This window comes from Postia placenta (genome assembly GCF_002117355.1).
Source record: "Postia placenta MAD-698-R-SB12 unplaced genomic scaffold POSPLAscaffold_13, whole genome shotgun sequence".
In the NCBI taxonomy this organism is placed as follows: Eukaryota; Fungi; Basidiomycota; class Agaricomycetes; order Polyporales; family Adustoporiaceae; genus Rhodonia; species Rhodonia placenta.
The window spans coordinates 1,315,001-1,328,614 of record NW_020169844.1 but is presented as its reverse complement, the minus strand read 5'-3'; the positions used below and the strand labels follow the sequence as shown (position 1 = coordinate 1,328,614).

The following is a 13,614-nucleotide window of genomic DNA, read 5'->3' as shown; positions in this document are numbered from 1 at the left end:
GCAGACATGTCAGGAACACGGCCGTGGGCCGACCCATAAAAAGGTGTTCGGTGCCCGTAATTGACATCATAGTCACGCCCATATATTATATTCAAGTTCAGTCGCTGAGACCCACGGGAAATAGCCCCGCAATCCACTTCCTCCAACCCAACCTGCGCAGGCTCCGGATACCCATAATATATAAGTATGACCCTTTGTTTGCCGACAAGGCCCGTGGACAAGGAGTCGAATACCGTTCAAGTGTGCGGCTGTTACCCTGGCATATTGTTATGATCTGGATTCCAACACGGGGCGATTACGGATGACCTAGCAGATCAAGCTCACGTTGAGTATTGTAGACCAATCCATACCGTGCATTAGCAGCTAAGTATGAAGATACAGAACGCAGCGACGGACAGACAAAACTAGTACACACTACACAGGCGCAGTTGACTGGAAAACTGGAATACGAAACGGGCGATATAAAATCAAAAAGATGAGACATTAGATGTTCGACCACAAAGAGAATTCTGCGCTGATGCGGAGATCACGCATGAGCAGCCGATAGCTAGACTTTGAAACTGGATGAACTCTTACCGCGACTTCATAGCCATCTTGCATTGCGAACTTAAAAGCTAGAAGAGACGGCGAAAGAAACTTTTGATAGGGCTGAAGCGGCTGGATTCAGAGTCGGGCAAGGGCAGCCGGATACTAGAAGCAGAAGAAAATCTTGACGTTGGCACAGTCGGCGACGGCATAGACGAAGCAGTATATTGGGTCGACGCGAAGCTCGAGTCACTAGCGTCGGGCTCGTCACGGTCCTCAGAAATGCGAGAGGCGCTAGAGAGGGCTGCTGCTGCCGACGCCGCAGAAAAGGCAGGGACAAGTGAGTCTTGACAACGAGTCTTGTCGCCACAGTATGCCTCCAGGGCATCAGGTGGCAGAGAGCGGGCCGTCAGGCTGGAAGAGCCAGGTGAAGACCGAGAAAAGAGACGGGTCCAGAAGCCAGGCTGAGACGTCGGCTGTGAGAGACCAGAGCCACTACTCGTAGACCTCGGCGGCGAATCATCCTCGATTGATGCTGGCCTAGGATCATTCAACTGCGCGGCATTGTCAACCTCATCGTCATCTAAGCTCAGGGAGCAGACTCACCGTCGGACCTGATGTGTGGTTCGACTGTGAGTGATGAAGCTGGATCATGCAGCGCGATGAGCCTTGATGATCACCCAGTACCAATTCAGATGTGCTCTATCAACCATAGTATGAGGACAACGCCCGAGGCTAGAAGCACACATGAACGCACTAAGAAATACTTTGCAGTAGCAATATCCTCAGACGGAAGAGAGATTATGCCTTCAACAAGCCTAGGAGTCGGCGCCGCTTTCTTGGCCCGCTGCTCACCCATGGTGGATATGTGCTTGTCGGTCTCCACCGGAGTGAGTGCACGCTCACTCTGGAGAGCAGATTCGGAGATGTCTTGCTCAGTGACATCACCGATGCAGCCGTACTCGGCAGTGCTACCAGGGTGGATGTCAAGCGTTGAGGGCCTGACATGGCCTTTTGTGAATATCCGAGCGGCATCGGCTTGCTTAACGACTCCTTGGTGAAGGGCCTCGTCGGTGGCGATTGCTGAAACTCTCTTCTCTCCCTCTAAGCCTTCTCGGATCGGCTGTCAGCATATGCAGCGCTCGGGTAGCGTATATAATTCACCTTGCGCCTCCATAATGCACGCTGCGAGAGGACCGCCGCTTTCAAAGAGCCGACTGTAGTCTTCCTCGGATGCACTAGAGCACTCGCTAAAGCAAATACTGGAGGTCTTACTGGACGAATACTCGTCCTGGTCGCCATCATCAAAGTTGTAATTGAAGTCATTCTCGAGGGGGAAATCCGCGAACATGCGGCTACAAATAGCGATTCGTCAGGAACAAACGCAAAGCCGGCAACAAAGTGTACATGCCTTAGTCTTTTTGATCCGTCTTCTTCTTTTGTTGCAGTTGGGTCCATATCAAGGGATTCGGTCGGGAAGCAGGCCTGCTTAACGATGCAGTGTACTGACTCGAAAGATGAAAATGTGAACGTGGACGCAGGATTAAGAACGTGCACAGCATCAACTCGGCGGAGCACTTCGTCCTTCGCAAGGGGTACAACACTGACCACGCCGCCATCAACATTACCACTGTCGACGACCGTATCGATCCGTTCAGTCATGAGTGGGGCGATTGGAGCACTGGCAGCCTTAGTTTTGTCGTCGTCGAGTCCAAACGCCTGATTTACTTCCTCCACCAGTGACGCAAGCCCGCCGAGCGAGCGCATAAGCTCACCGTAGACCGCAGGGTAGGCATCGGGGTTCAAGTCGGGCGATTTGATGCGCCTGAAGACCATTGACGACAAACTGTAGATGTCCTGGTCCGTGTCGTCCACAATCACCTTCGAGAACTTGTCGCGGATGCGTCTGCACAGGAGATAAAAACATGCGACTATTGGATCGTAGACATCATGACAAACCTGAGCACTTCCAAATCCTCGTCTTCGTCTCCGTCATGTACGAAAGGTGCCTCTTGCTTGAGAGCAGGCTGAATGGTCTCCTTGATGAGTGGAACGGGCTCATCGGTATCCTCGCTTTCCTCTTCGTTTTCCTGGAGGCCTTCCAACATCGAGGTGAACACCTGCGAAGGCAGCGAGCCCACCGTTTTCATTGCAGAATCGAGGCGCCCTGGCTGAACGGCGTGTTCGTCAGCGTAGCGTCGAGCCTTGGTGATCCTCCGAGTCTCGACATTTTTTGCCACGGCTGGAAGTGGTATCGACGAGCCATACTGCCACTTTGGCGCCGTGAGGAAGTTCGGTGAGCCTTGCGTCTTGACAGGGGGAGCAGCTGCGGTAGTCGTCGCGGTGCGGGTCCTGTATTAAAGGCATCAGGGTATAGATTGGCGTTGAACCGCAGAATCACGCACAGAGGAGCTGCGTTGGCGTTGGCCTTGTCCAGTGTACGAGGGCTGACTTGATGCTTGGGAGAAGTCACTGACGCTTTCGGGCTTGAAGCTTGACGTGCTGTGCTGCCAGATCTTGGAGGACTAGAAGCGAGCGGGCGCAGGTCAGATCTGGGTGGGGTCTTGACTGGACGTGGGGAATGCTGAGTGCGAGAGGCTGACGTCTTCGTTGGACGGGCGAAGGACGGTATGTTCACCGCGCCCGTCGCGGGAAAGGATCCAAGACGCGTCTGCTCGAGAGCACTAGCGCTAGTCGACCTACTACTGGTAGCCTACACTCGCCATCAGTAATAAATAATAGAGGGAAGACACATTCGAGTGGCGAAAGCACCTGCTTGACAGGGGAACTACTGGTGACCGACGGGCCCTCTGAAAGGGACAGCTTGCGACCAGAGACCTTGACGAAGGAACGTGTGGACGCAGACACAGAGTTTCCGGTGCTGAGCCCGGGCCCTGCTGCCTTGGACGGGGGACCTGATACAGACCATCGAGGTGGACTGCCGGTACTAGAGGTCGCCATCTTCGTTATTGTGTACGTGTACCTTGTTGCACGTGCGGGAAACACAGACAAAACGAGGACGGTGGAGCAGACAAGGGAGAGGCTATCGTCTCAGCGACGAGGTCATCCTGTCGGGACTGCCAGCCGCAGCGGATGACAAGAGGCTAACCTAGACCTGAAAGACGAAGTATGATGAGGCTGTCAGCCATAGGCCAGGATGAGAATGATATGCAACTCGTGTATCAACCTGCGATTACGGTGTCAGCCACCCCGGTAGTGATCCATCTATGATTCAGATTACACTCCCATAAAGACGTGTGAGAAAGGCGTCCTTATAGCATCTGTAGTTTAAGACCAAGACCAAAAAGGAGTGCAGACCTTCGCCATCACGATGGCTGCAATTGGTGAAAATGAAAAGATGTTGTATCATCGCCAAAGGCTATAGTTGCAAAGTAGCACACCATGGACTCGTCTGGAAATATTACATGCAATTATCATCTGGAACTGCGAGGACGTTGATACCTTTGCACAGCGACAATGAAAGCGGAAGAATGTCGCTATAGGCACTGTAATATTCAATATCTGAAGTCTCGCGACTGATCGTCGATCAAGGGGATTTGATGGGGGCGCGACGCGCGTCTGACTCTCAGCAACGACTTGCTCTGCATACAAGCTGGCGTACTTTTGGCTGGACACTGTATGCATCGTCGACTCAAGGTGAAGAACTGGCTCTCCAACGGGGCCAGTTATCAATTGGCGTCGGCTACCTACTGCGAGGATGATGGTGTCAAGGCGACTAGGGTATTTACAAAATGTTGGTGGGTATCATTTCGTCGTGGGTATATAACCTGATTATGGGACGGGTGTTGGTATAGGCAAACAGCAGGCAAAAATATGATGCATACCTAGGCAAATGTACGACGTTGTAGTGACCGCAGCGCTAGTAAGCACGCTCGCTTCTGCGCCACTTGGATGCGGCCTTCTAGAGGTGACCTATGAATGATGGATAGGGATCGTCCTTAATTCCCCGATGCAGAGCGTGCAGGAGTCCCCCTCCACTCCATAGGATGCTCATCTGGGTCAACTAGCGCGAAGGCAGGCATGTCGGCGAGTCGGGGCAGCCAGCTGTTTTCGCCGTATTGAGGGACCGGGAAGCCAAGGTAACGATCCATGTCTATATCTAAGGCCCGTGCGAAGTTCTCGTCACCAACCTCGTCGATGCTGCAATATTCATTCAAACTGTGAGTGGACGTATAGTCTTGGGGTCATGGCACATACATTGTTTCAATACGGTCTTGGCATGCCACTTTCCATAGCCAGGGCTCTCTCTTCTTCTCCTTTTTCTTGGGTACATATGTCTCCTCGTCATTGGAGCTGTCGTCTGAGTCAGAGAAGACCTCCAGCCAAGAGTCGTCCTCTTCAGCCCTCGGGTTCTCCTCAAACGATACAACTTCCTCAGAATATTCGTCATCATTTGTACTATCCTCACGCGACACTGAAACATTATGTTAGTACATCTTAATAGCTTGTTAGACTATGAACTCACTGTGGTCCCTGCCCTCATCCTCAGTATCTTCCTCATCAGATGACGCATCCTCAAAATATTTCACGTCATTTGTACAACCGTCTCGCGGTACTGAAGTATCACGTCGGTATGTCGCAGTGTCTCACTCGTCAATGAACCACTCACTGTTAGCTATGTCCTCCTTAAGGACCTCTACGTCGGATGGCACATCCTGTTTAGGCCACTCTAAGCTGCCGTTTCGCGGCACTGGAAGACCACGTTAGCGTGTCATAGCGACTCTTGTCAATAAACTCACTATGGCTGGCAGCCTCTTCATGCCCCTCATCCTCAGTTTCTTCGCCATCCAATGGCGCTTCGTCAAAACACTCCTCGCCATCACGGTATGTGACAATGGCTCGCTGGCCAACGGACACATCGTAACAGATGTCCTCATCTTCAGTTTCTTCGTTTCTACCTGACCATTCGAAGCCATCCTCTCCTTCCTCATCCGACATGGTCGCGTCAGTCTCTTCCTCTGAACATGACTCCGCCTCTGGTGACCCGTAAGGCTCATACGGTGGCCACAATACAACTGGGAACTGTTATCAACACAAAAGCAACAGTGGCATCCGGCAACGGCACGTACGCTGAGCGTCGCCGACTCTGTGGCGCTTGGACACATGGTCATTGCCGTAATCAGACTCGTCATCCTCCCGGTTTCTCTTTCTGCTGTCTTCCTTCTCTGGCTCGCTTTCCTGCTCCTTGATGATCTCTATTGCAAGCAGGAGCGACGCGAAGTCATCGGGCGCACTGGCTCGTGGCGTTGCAAGGGCCGTGGCGGAAGCGACAACGGACGCGTCGTAGGAGAAGACATGCCCTCTCGGTTCGGACAGCGAGCTCAGGACCTGCATCATCTTGAGGTGAGTGGTGTGTGTTGCAGAATATGTTGACAACGCGTGGTGGGCCTTTGTGGCGTTTATGCTTGGCGGTGTTGATGTCGACGCGCGAAGGCAAGACAGTGTAAGTGGGTGTAGTGCGTGTGCCTAAGGCAAAGCAAGGCAAGTGATGGGTAGCGGTTAAGCGGTGGTGGGGGCAAAGCGAGAGAGGGTCCAAGCACTTATACGTCGGAGAATGAAAGACGCGTGCCTTTGTCCACTTTGTCTGTGGCCCGTCGCCACTGTCGCGTCGCGTTCCATTGGTGCACGTGACCGCAGTCAACGCGGCAGTGGCGAAGGCTTCACTCTTCCCTTCTGTCTTCTTTTCGAGGCATGTTACAACGGAGCGAGATTTGGTTCTCTGGGACTGCACGAGTAATTCGTAGAAGGGCTTGTCCGCCCACTGGAGAACGAGTCAAGTGGAAATGGGCACTCTGACGAGAATGCGCCAGGACTCGCGTGCCATAAATCGTTGCACTGGTATACTAACCAGTATAGCATGTCATAATGCTCGTAGGTCTGCGTAGCTTCCTTGAGCTGTCTACCCCGCAAAAGTTCAGATCGGGAATCGAGGTATGTGTGATCTCTCGCCAATGCGCATTTTAATGACTGATGCTTTACAAGACAGCTAACAACGTGTACATCTTGCAAAGGAAATGACATAAGGATGAGAACGGACCAGCCGTACTTTATATCTGCGATTGGATGAACGTAGGTGTACACGGGAGCTGCTAGGCGGAATCTTCCAAAGGCGGCGTATTGCTTGATGTGAGTACTCTTGCTGCAGGAAATCACGTCACGGACACGCCTCCAGAACTGTCGACAACTTCCCATTAATCCAATGGCAACAGGTTTGATTCATACTCGAAAAAGTATACCTAATCATCCCACAGACTTTGTGGGTCACTGCAAGCCCGCCGAGCGAGCCCACGTGTATAAGACGATCTTGAAAGTCATTACTGTATTCTAACAGAGAGCCAATGCTAGCCATCCTTTGTGGTCAGAATGATGTATTTGGTGCAAGAATCGGATATCCTGGTAGTCCAGGGCGACAGATAGTTTGTGCACTTACGAGAATGAGAGGTACATCTGGTTTTCTGCTCGTACGCAGCACTCGAGCGCGTGTGGCTTGAATCGCACTTTCAATCTGTCAGGAATATGCTGAGAAAAAATATGATACTATTTCATGATTAGGGTATAAGGAATTCCTTAGAGTCCGGAGCCCAGATTTTAGAGGCCGAGCCGATTGTTGGCAGTAAGAGCAGTCCATAGGGGACATCCGTGGCGCTGACCAGATTAGCTCAGCCGCGGCACTTCAAGAGCATCAGCTAATAAACGGAGTATTCAAACAAGAAACACAGATTTCTTTGCAGCCCGAGTGGTGCAGAAGAGCAGGACAAACAGCAGGCGCGCTACCCGGGGCGTACTCGTCGTAGTTCCACGCAGCAATGTAATCGGTGGGGGGAGGACGAGAGTAACGAGACGCGTTAGGCCCCAAATTTAAACTCCGCGCTCAGCCTGCCATGGGCGCCCGAGAAGTGCCAACCTCAGGCTGTATACACGAATAGTGCTTGCTCTTATATCGTAGACAGGCTGGCCACGAGCCTAGGGCAGAGTGACATCGCGGGTGTTGCCAATCTGCCACTCGTCTTTCTCGGTCACCATGTCGGAACGCAGTCATAAACGCAAACGCAGTCTCCAGGACTCACCTGTTGACCTCTCCAAGATGACAATGGCTTTGATTCGTCTGGATGTCCTCAAGTCAGAGTTGGACGGGATTCAGGAAACAGAGGAAGAATTGGACAGTATCACGAAGCATGTCTCAGCGCTAGAGGACATTCTAAGGGGTGCCAAGAAACCAGTACGTTCCGTAGACCTCACATTCTGGCCCGTTAAGCAAGCTTATAACTCATAGTGATGTTGCAGAGACTGTCCTTTTCGACCGTCACATCAGAAGACCTCCAGAGCGCCGGCATCGTCAGGAAACGCCCTATTTTTAAACCCGAAAAAGTAACTGAGTTGGCGAAGGGGCTGTCACCGGCCGCAGAGGATGAACTCGTAGATCTTCACTCACGAATTAAGAAGATATATGCATGCGTGAACATGGACGTGAGTCTTACCTGATAATCCTCGCGTTTGATGGGGGTAATGTAACACTGCTCGTAGTACGAACCAGGGTCACGAATGATTCTGGGCGCAGTATTGCTTGCGTTGGCGGAGATTGCTTCAGCCGAACAGAGGAGTGTTGCAATTCTTCCGGAGTTGCGGATTGCTCAAGGAAAAGGGGTACAAATCACTCACCCCACTTCGGGATACGAATTGTGGCTGAGTGGCAATGTCGACTACGCTGTGATAGAGTACGAAGAGGACGAGGACAACAAAGGTAAGTCAGAGTCCCACGCAAATTCACTTTGCGAATCGCTCAATTGTCTTCAGATCGCTTGCTTGCCCCCTGTGGATCTAGAGACGATGCATTCGTTATTTCAAAGGGTCGCCTCGTCCTTGTTGAAGCCAAAAGGCAAAGTTTCAATCGTACTTTGATTTCCTATATCCCTGAAGCTGTTAGTCAGGCAATTGCAGTGCTGAAGTCTGCAAAGTATGTCAACATTTCCCGCCTTCTTCCTCGTCTAAAAGTTTTCCTTCCAGCCTTCCAGAAGTCCGTTTCTGTTTATCTGATGGGCAGTCGTGGATTTTCTTTATCTTGAAGTCGGAAAATGGGAAACTGACGTACTACGAATCGGCAATATGCTGTTTAAGCAGAGATGTCGTGGAGAGCTCTGACGTGCCGTTACGTGAGATTATGCAGCTCATTTGTGAATGGGTAAGTCTCCCAATCATTTTGCCGTTGGCGTGCATATCCGAGTCTGTTTCTAATGTATTATGTTTTAGCTGAGGCCCAATACGACTGGTCTGTTCGTGTTAAAGTAAAGGCTCTTAAAGGATGTGAGACGTATTCAAAGGGACTCGTTGAAGTTACAGGCTGCGAAATTTGTCTTCGTGGTGTCTGACACTCTCACGTTTGTCATATCAGATATTATGATTCTTTTCTGGTGATGTCAAAGAATAACGTGCAGAAGGGAAGTGAATAGCGCACCTCCCGTTTCGTCTTTTCCCGTTTCGTCTCTATCTGAAGATCGTGTCCTTGGAGCCGGGAGACCTTGGTACCATCTCTCCTCATTCCACGGACGCAACTGGGTCAGATTAGGGTGGATATCAAGCCTCTATCACGCACGCTGAAATCTCGGAGCGCGTCAGATTTGTGTGGCACCCGCACGGTACAAGGACGCCAGGGCGATTGTCATTTGGTATTACAGGAAACTAGACATTGATCCAATAACCGATCATACGACCAGTTGATTCACCCTGTGAGAGATAAATATTCATGCACTCTAGCCAGAAGCAGCTTGCTGATAGTCCTTTGGCGCCATGATGGCATGCAGTCCGTGGCGCAAAACATTGCAGCTCTACACATTTGGTTCCTCATCTCAATCCGCAGCATTGCGTTCGTGACATTCAACTGCATGAGAGCAGTACTTATCGACTTATACTCACGAGCGTACCAGATCCCCACGCGGCACCCTGCTCAGATACATCCGGAATAAAAGAGAAATGGCGTTCGGGGCATGACTGGTGGGAATGAGTCATAACCTAACCAAATCTCCCACATCTGTATCATGTCCTGTTGCCTCAGACTCTTGCGGGCCCATGTGGCTGAACAGTCTCCAGCGTGGGAATAGTCGCCATCGTGGAAAGAGTCGCCGTCGTTTGTAGTCGTTTTGACTGGCTTCCGCTGGAGCATTCAACCACCGCGTCGCGCATCAATCACGCGACCGTTCCCGATTAAGGTTTGCGTGTGCCAGGCGATCTATGGGTTGCGCTTCATGCGACTAAATGCCAATCGCACGCGACTTGCACAACACTGCCCAGGGGTGAAAGGGGGACAAATTTTATGCGCTGCTAGTTTCTAATTCACTCGCCTTGTCTCTTGCATTCCGAAGATGAATCCGACTGCGTTTTCTGGAGAGTTTCCTCTTTCGTGCCTCGAACTTCTTGCATTCAACTTCTCTCGGTGTCCCTTTCAAAGCCTTGGGCTCAGTGTCTCGACACAAGGGGCTCGCATCCTTGAATAGCCGCGGTAGCCTCTGGTCTGGAGGAGGGCCTGTTCCTGCAGTTCCCAGCTGCTTGGTATCAAAGTATTGCCGTGCTTCTTGTTCTACAACAGCACGTATTGTTTTCCTGCCGCCGCACTGTTGCGCGCTGTGGATACAATGCTCAATTAAATGCAGGCACCCCAGAGGTTGTTTCACGCACATGATACCTATTCGCCTCCTGCATGTTCTTCGCCAGAGCGGGCGCTCTTTCTCGAACTTCATTTCTTCAAACTCTTCGTCATCTTCGTCTACATCCTTAACTTGTTCTTCATGCAGGCTGCTCTCGGGAACTACCTCCTTATTGAGAGCTCCGTGCTCGTTGCTGTCATACTCGTCCTCGCATGCAAAGAAGCATGGCGGGTTTAAGTGACCATCTTCCTTAATTGGGTCTTGTGGCGCGAATGATCTATCCTTCTCTAGGATATCATCCGCGCTATTCGTTCGCTGCACTGACACTATATGTCAATGAAATGCTGATATCAGATCATCGACGAACTTACAATGGGAGTCACGCTGCTCCCCACCATCTATTTCGCCGTCCTCAGTGGCAGGCCACAAGTCATCATAGGTATCACAGCTCGTCGTACGTGTCACCGCAGCGTGGACCTCATTGGACATTGTCAATGCAGATGACGTCCGCAATTGAGCTGTCAAAAATGGTGAGAACACTAGCAAATTACGTTAGCCAAATCAAACGTACACGACGCGTCGCCCTCGACTTTGTGGCGTTTGTATGCTCGCTCACTGTCGGAATCGTCGTCGTCTTCTCCGCTATTCTTCCGCTTCTTGCTTGCCGTATTCACCAAATCACTTGCGTTTATGACAAAGGAGAGGGGGTGAATCTTTCTGGAAGATTGCCATGCCATGGAGCCAGGCGCGGGCATGACAGGCCCGAACGTCTTGGACGAGAGAGCATGGACTCTCGACTTGTGTTTTACACACATAATCTGCATCATTTTGAAGGATTTTAGAGATATTTAAGACTCGAATGAAATGAGGCGGGTTGGTTGGTTCCTGTGGCTATGGTCTGTGGCAGAGTCAAAATGCAATGGCGTCCACAAAGGCAGGAAGCAATGTGTGCTGAAGGCCGTGAATGGATGGTGTGCGCGCCTATGGAGAAAGTGAGGAGGTGAATGGTCGACTTGTAGTTGTGGAAAAGTAAGTGAGAGTTAGAGGTACTCGTATGTCGGAGAATGAACCCTTTTATCCTTGGCCGGTGGCCGGTCGCCACAGACGCGTCGCATTGATGCACGTGATCGAGGCAATGCGTCTGTGGCGTAAGGCTTCACTTTCTTTCTACTCGCCAGCTGCGAATATTCACAGTTAGACCTCTACACTCCGGTCTTTCTTATACTCCTCTTTTCTAATGAAAAGAACGCAGATCAATAGTTCTTCCAACGGCCGCCCAAAGTAACATGGTGAACGCGCCGCACAAACCTTGTTCTCTTCTTAAGGTTAATGCAAAGCAGGCTGCTAATTTACCGGCAGTTCGCGCAGATCAAGTAAAGATGTACGACGCTTGGGCCAGTATAATTGTTACATATAATAAGTGTTGTAAAATTGACAGTCGTTCGAGTATACAATGTCATAATCGAATGGGTCCTCGGGAGTGCATATGAACCATGGCGAGCCATAACGCTCGTCTAACAGTCCTGCTGGTGTACCACTGGGTATCATCGGTTTAGCCTCCTTCAGCCCTTTAACCCGGATGGAAGACAGGCGAGGAAGCTCCAGTTCAGGAGCTTCGGGTATCTCTTGTGGTTCTGTGCGAGGACTGGGACTAGGTGCGAGACTACGTCGTGCATCGGCATCGGGCGCATTGTCTGGGTATACTGGTATCGATACAGGTTCCCATTCTGCTTCCTCATCTTCTGAAGCATCGTCGGTGTCTTCATGACATTGGGGAAGGCTGTGGACGTCGGGAGAGCTGCTAGAGGCATCGATTGTTTCACTCTGCAGTGTTTCTGGATTGTGTACGGGAACTACCAGAGAAACGGTGTAAGCTCCTGGCCATTGTGAAGGTATCGTTGTCTGAAAAGACTGACCCACAGACTGGCTGCTAGAGGCACGATGGCTGCATTCTTGGAGTGTAGCCGGGACGTCCTTTACATATGGCCTCGCCCAACGCTCGACCGCTCCACGCACGGCCTCGCGGCCATGCAATGCGTACCTGAAACAAGTCGTCAGCGACGCCACACGAGAGCAGAGGGCATAAAGAACGTACACTGTTTGCACGCGACTCTTGCAGACCTGCTTCCAGAGGCAACGGGCTTTCGGGAAACGAGGGCGAAACCGCCGCTCTTCAACCACCTGCACTTTCTCGGCGGCCCCCGCCGCATCCTTGTTACTATCTTCTTCAACTTGGGCTCTGGAGAGTGGGGATGGAGATGCTGCAGGGAGGTAGGTCGTGTTAAGCGAGTTCGTGGGCGATTCTCCTGAGTCACGGTCCAAGGGTGGGAATATATCCCAAGGATCCAGCTCTCCTTCGTATCTGGGTATAGGCATGGGAGCTGCGTCTGCCGTAGGAAAGTCTAGATTCAAGGGCCACGTAAGCATTGGATCGCTGGAATCGCCTAGTGCGTTCGCGAGCGAGGACGATGCGAACGTTTCATCTGAAGCACATCTCAGGGTAAGCTTATGGTTGAACTTCGCAACCTATACACTCACAAGTCGTTCCGCCGACACCCGCGTCGTGTTCGTCGCCGAAAAGTAGCGAGCGGAAATGCATCTCGGAGACCTGCGACACGTGCGCATCAGGCTTCGTCGCGTCCCGAAACGCGTCTTTCCCCGGCAAGCCTTGTGGCACAAAGGGGCCATCCCAGGAACCGGGGTTTGTGGCGTCGACGGGGTCGTCCGCCGAATTTGTGAATGAAGTGTCCCCCCAGTGCCATGAATCGACGGCGTCGAGGAATACCGACGTATCGTCGTCGTCGTCGTCGTCGTCAAGAAAGAAGGACTGGTCCATCGCAGACAGCTCGTAGTTCGGGCTCGGCGGTGCGGGGCCGCTTGTGGCGGTCCTAATACGCTTGCTCCGGCCGTGCTCGTCGCCATCATCGCCGAGTCTGCGCTTTGTGCCTCTGAGCTCGTCTTTGATAGTTGGGAATCCGCCAGCGGGAGGGACGGGGAGAGTGGCGAGAGTGGCGAAGTTAGTTGGGGATACATATGTTCCTTGCGACTCAAGGTAGTCCGCAAACAGTCCACCGAATGTGGGGCGGTCTTGTGCGACTTGTGTCATTGTGGTAAGTGGAGGTTGGTAGTGTGCCACAGGAAGGAGATGGGAACGTGGAGGCACGAATCAGCTCTTGCCGACGTTTGTGGCGAGCTCAGTATCGTTAGTATGTAAGGCACCAAACAAGTCTCGGATCGTGAAAGCCGTGACAGTCAGGAGAATGATGCGGTACAGTGGTCAGGAGAGCCCGTCAATACGTAGCTATATGGGAGAGTGAGGGAGAAAGAGGGCGTTGTGGGCGCGCTTTGACCCGCTTTTGAATTGCTTTGTCGCGTCGTGCTTTGGCCACCGCACGTGACCGTTGCGATCTGGGCCTTTTGTCCGCGATGA

General features: G+C 51.9%; 4 protein-coding genes across 4 annotated transcripts; 1 reads left to right on the top strand and 3 right to left on the bottom strand.

The window, feature by feature from the left end:
- Positions 1 to 614: 614 nt before the first annotated feature.
- On the bottom strand, positions 615 to 3,486 carry POSPLADRAFT_1152107 (hypothetical protein; the record flags this gene model as incomplete). The annotated part of the gene is made up of 8 exons (XM_024486622.1): positions 615 to 1,079; positions 1,132 to 1,227; positions 1,283 to 1,648; positions 1,690 to 1,799; positions 1,875 to 2,431; positions 2,485 to 2,877; positions 2,931 to 3,238; positions 3,298 to 3,486. The coding sequence occupies 8 exons, from the start codon at positions 3,484 to 3,486 to the stop codon at positions 615 to 617; spliced, it is 2,484 nt and encodes an 827-aa protein (XP_024335933.1).
- A 998-nt stretch (positions 3,487 to 4,484) lies between these two features.
- On the bottom strand, positions 4,485 to 5,883 carry POSPLADRAFT_1049268 (hypothetical protein; the record flags this gene model as incomplete). The annotated part of the gene is made up of 6 exons (XM_024479700.1): positions 4,485 to 4,704; positions 4,744 to 4,960; positions 5,012 to 5,101; positions 5,156 to 5,236; positions 5,286 to 5,561; positions 5,616 to 5,883. The coding sequence occupies 6 exons, from the start codon at positions 5,881 to 5,883 to the stop codon at positions 4,485 to 4,487; spliced, it is 1,152 nt and encodes a 383-aa protein (XP_024335932.1).
- Positions 5,884 to 7,567: 1,684 nt separating this feature from the next.
- Positions 7,568 to 8,832, top strand: POSPLADRAFT_1049267 (hypothetical protein; the record flags this gene model as incomplete). Its single annotated transcript, XM_024479699.1, has 6 exons — positions 7,568 to 7,765; positions 7,831 to 8,013; positions 8,143 to 8,287; positions 8,341 to 8,500; positions 8,665 to 8,725; positions 8,794 to 8,832. The coding sequence occupies 6 exons, from the start codon at positions 7,568 to 7,570 to the stop codon at positions 8,830 to 8,832; spliced, it is 786 nt and encodes a 261-aa protein (XP_024335931.1).
- A 606-nt stretch (positions 8,833 to 9,438) lies between these two features.
- POSPLADRAFT_1184843 (hypothetical protein) lies at positions 9,439 to 13,448 on the bottom strand (the record flags this gene model as incomplete). The annotated part of the gene is made up of 11 exons (XM_024489105.1): positions 12,723 to 13,448; positions 12,280 to 12,667; positions 12,101 to 12,225; positions 11,637 to 12,037; positions 11,538 to 11,573; positions 10,756 to 11,002; positions 10,556 to 10,702; positions 10,216 to 10,510; positions 9,878 to 10,161; positions 9,558 to 9,694; positions 9,439 to 9,531 (listed from the first exon to the last, which is right to left on the bottom strand). Exons 1-11 carry the CDS (start codon positions 13,288 to 13,290, stop codon positions 9,439 to 9,441), a joined length of 2,721 nt encoding a protein of 906 aa, XP_024335930.1. The 5' UTR covers positions 13,291 to 13,448.
- Positions 13,449 to 13,614: the final 166 nt, after the last annotated feature.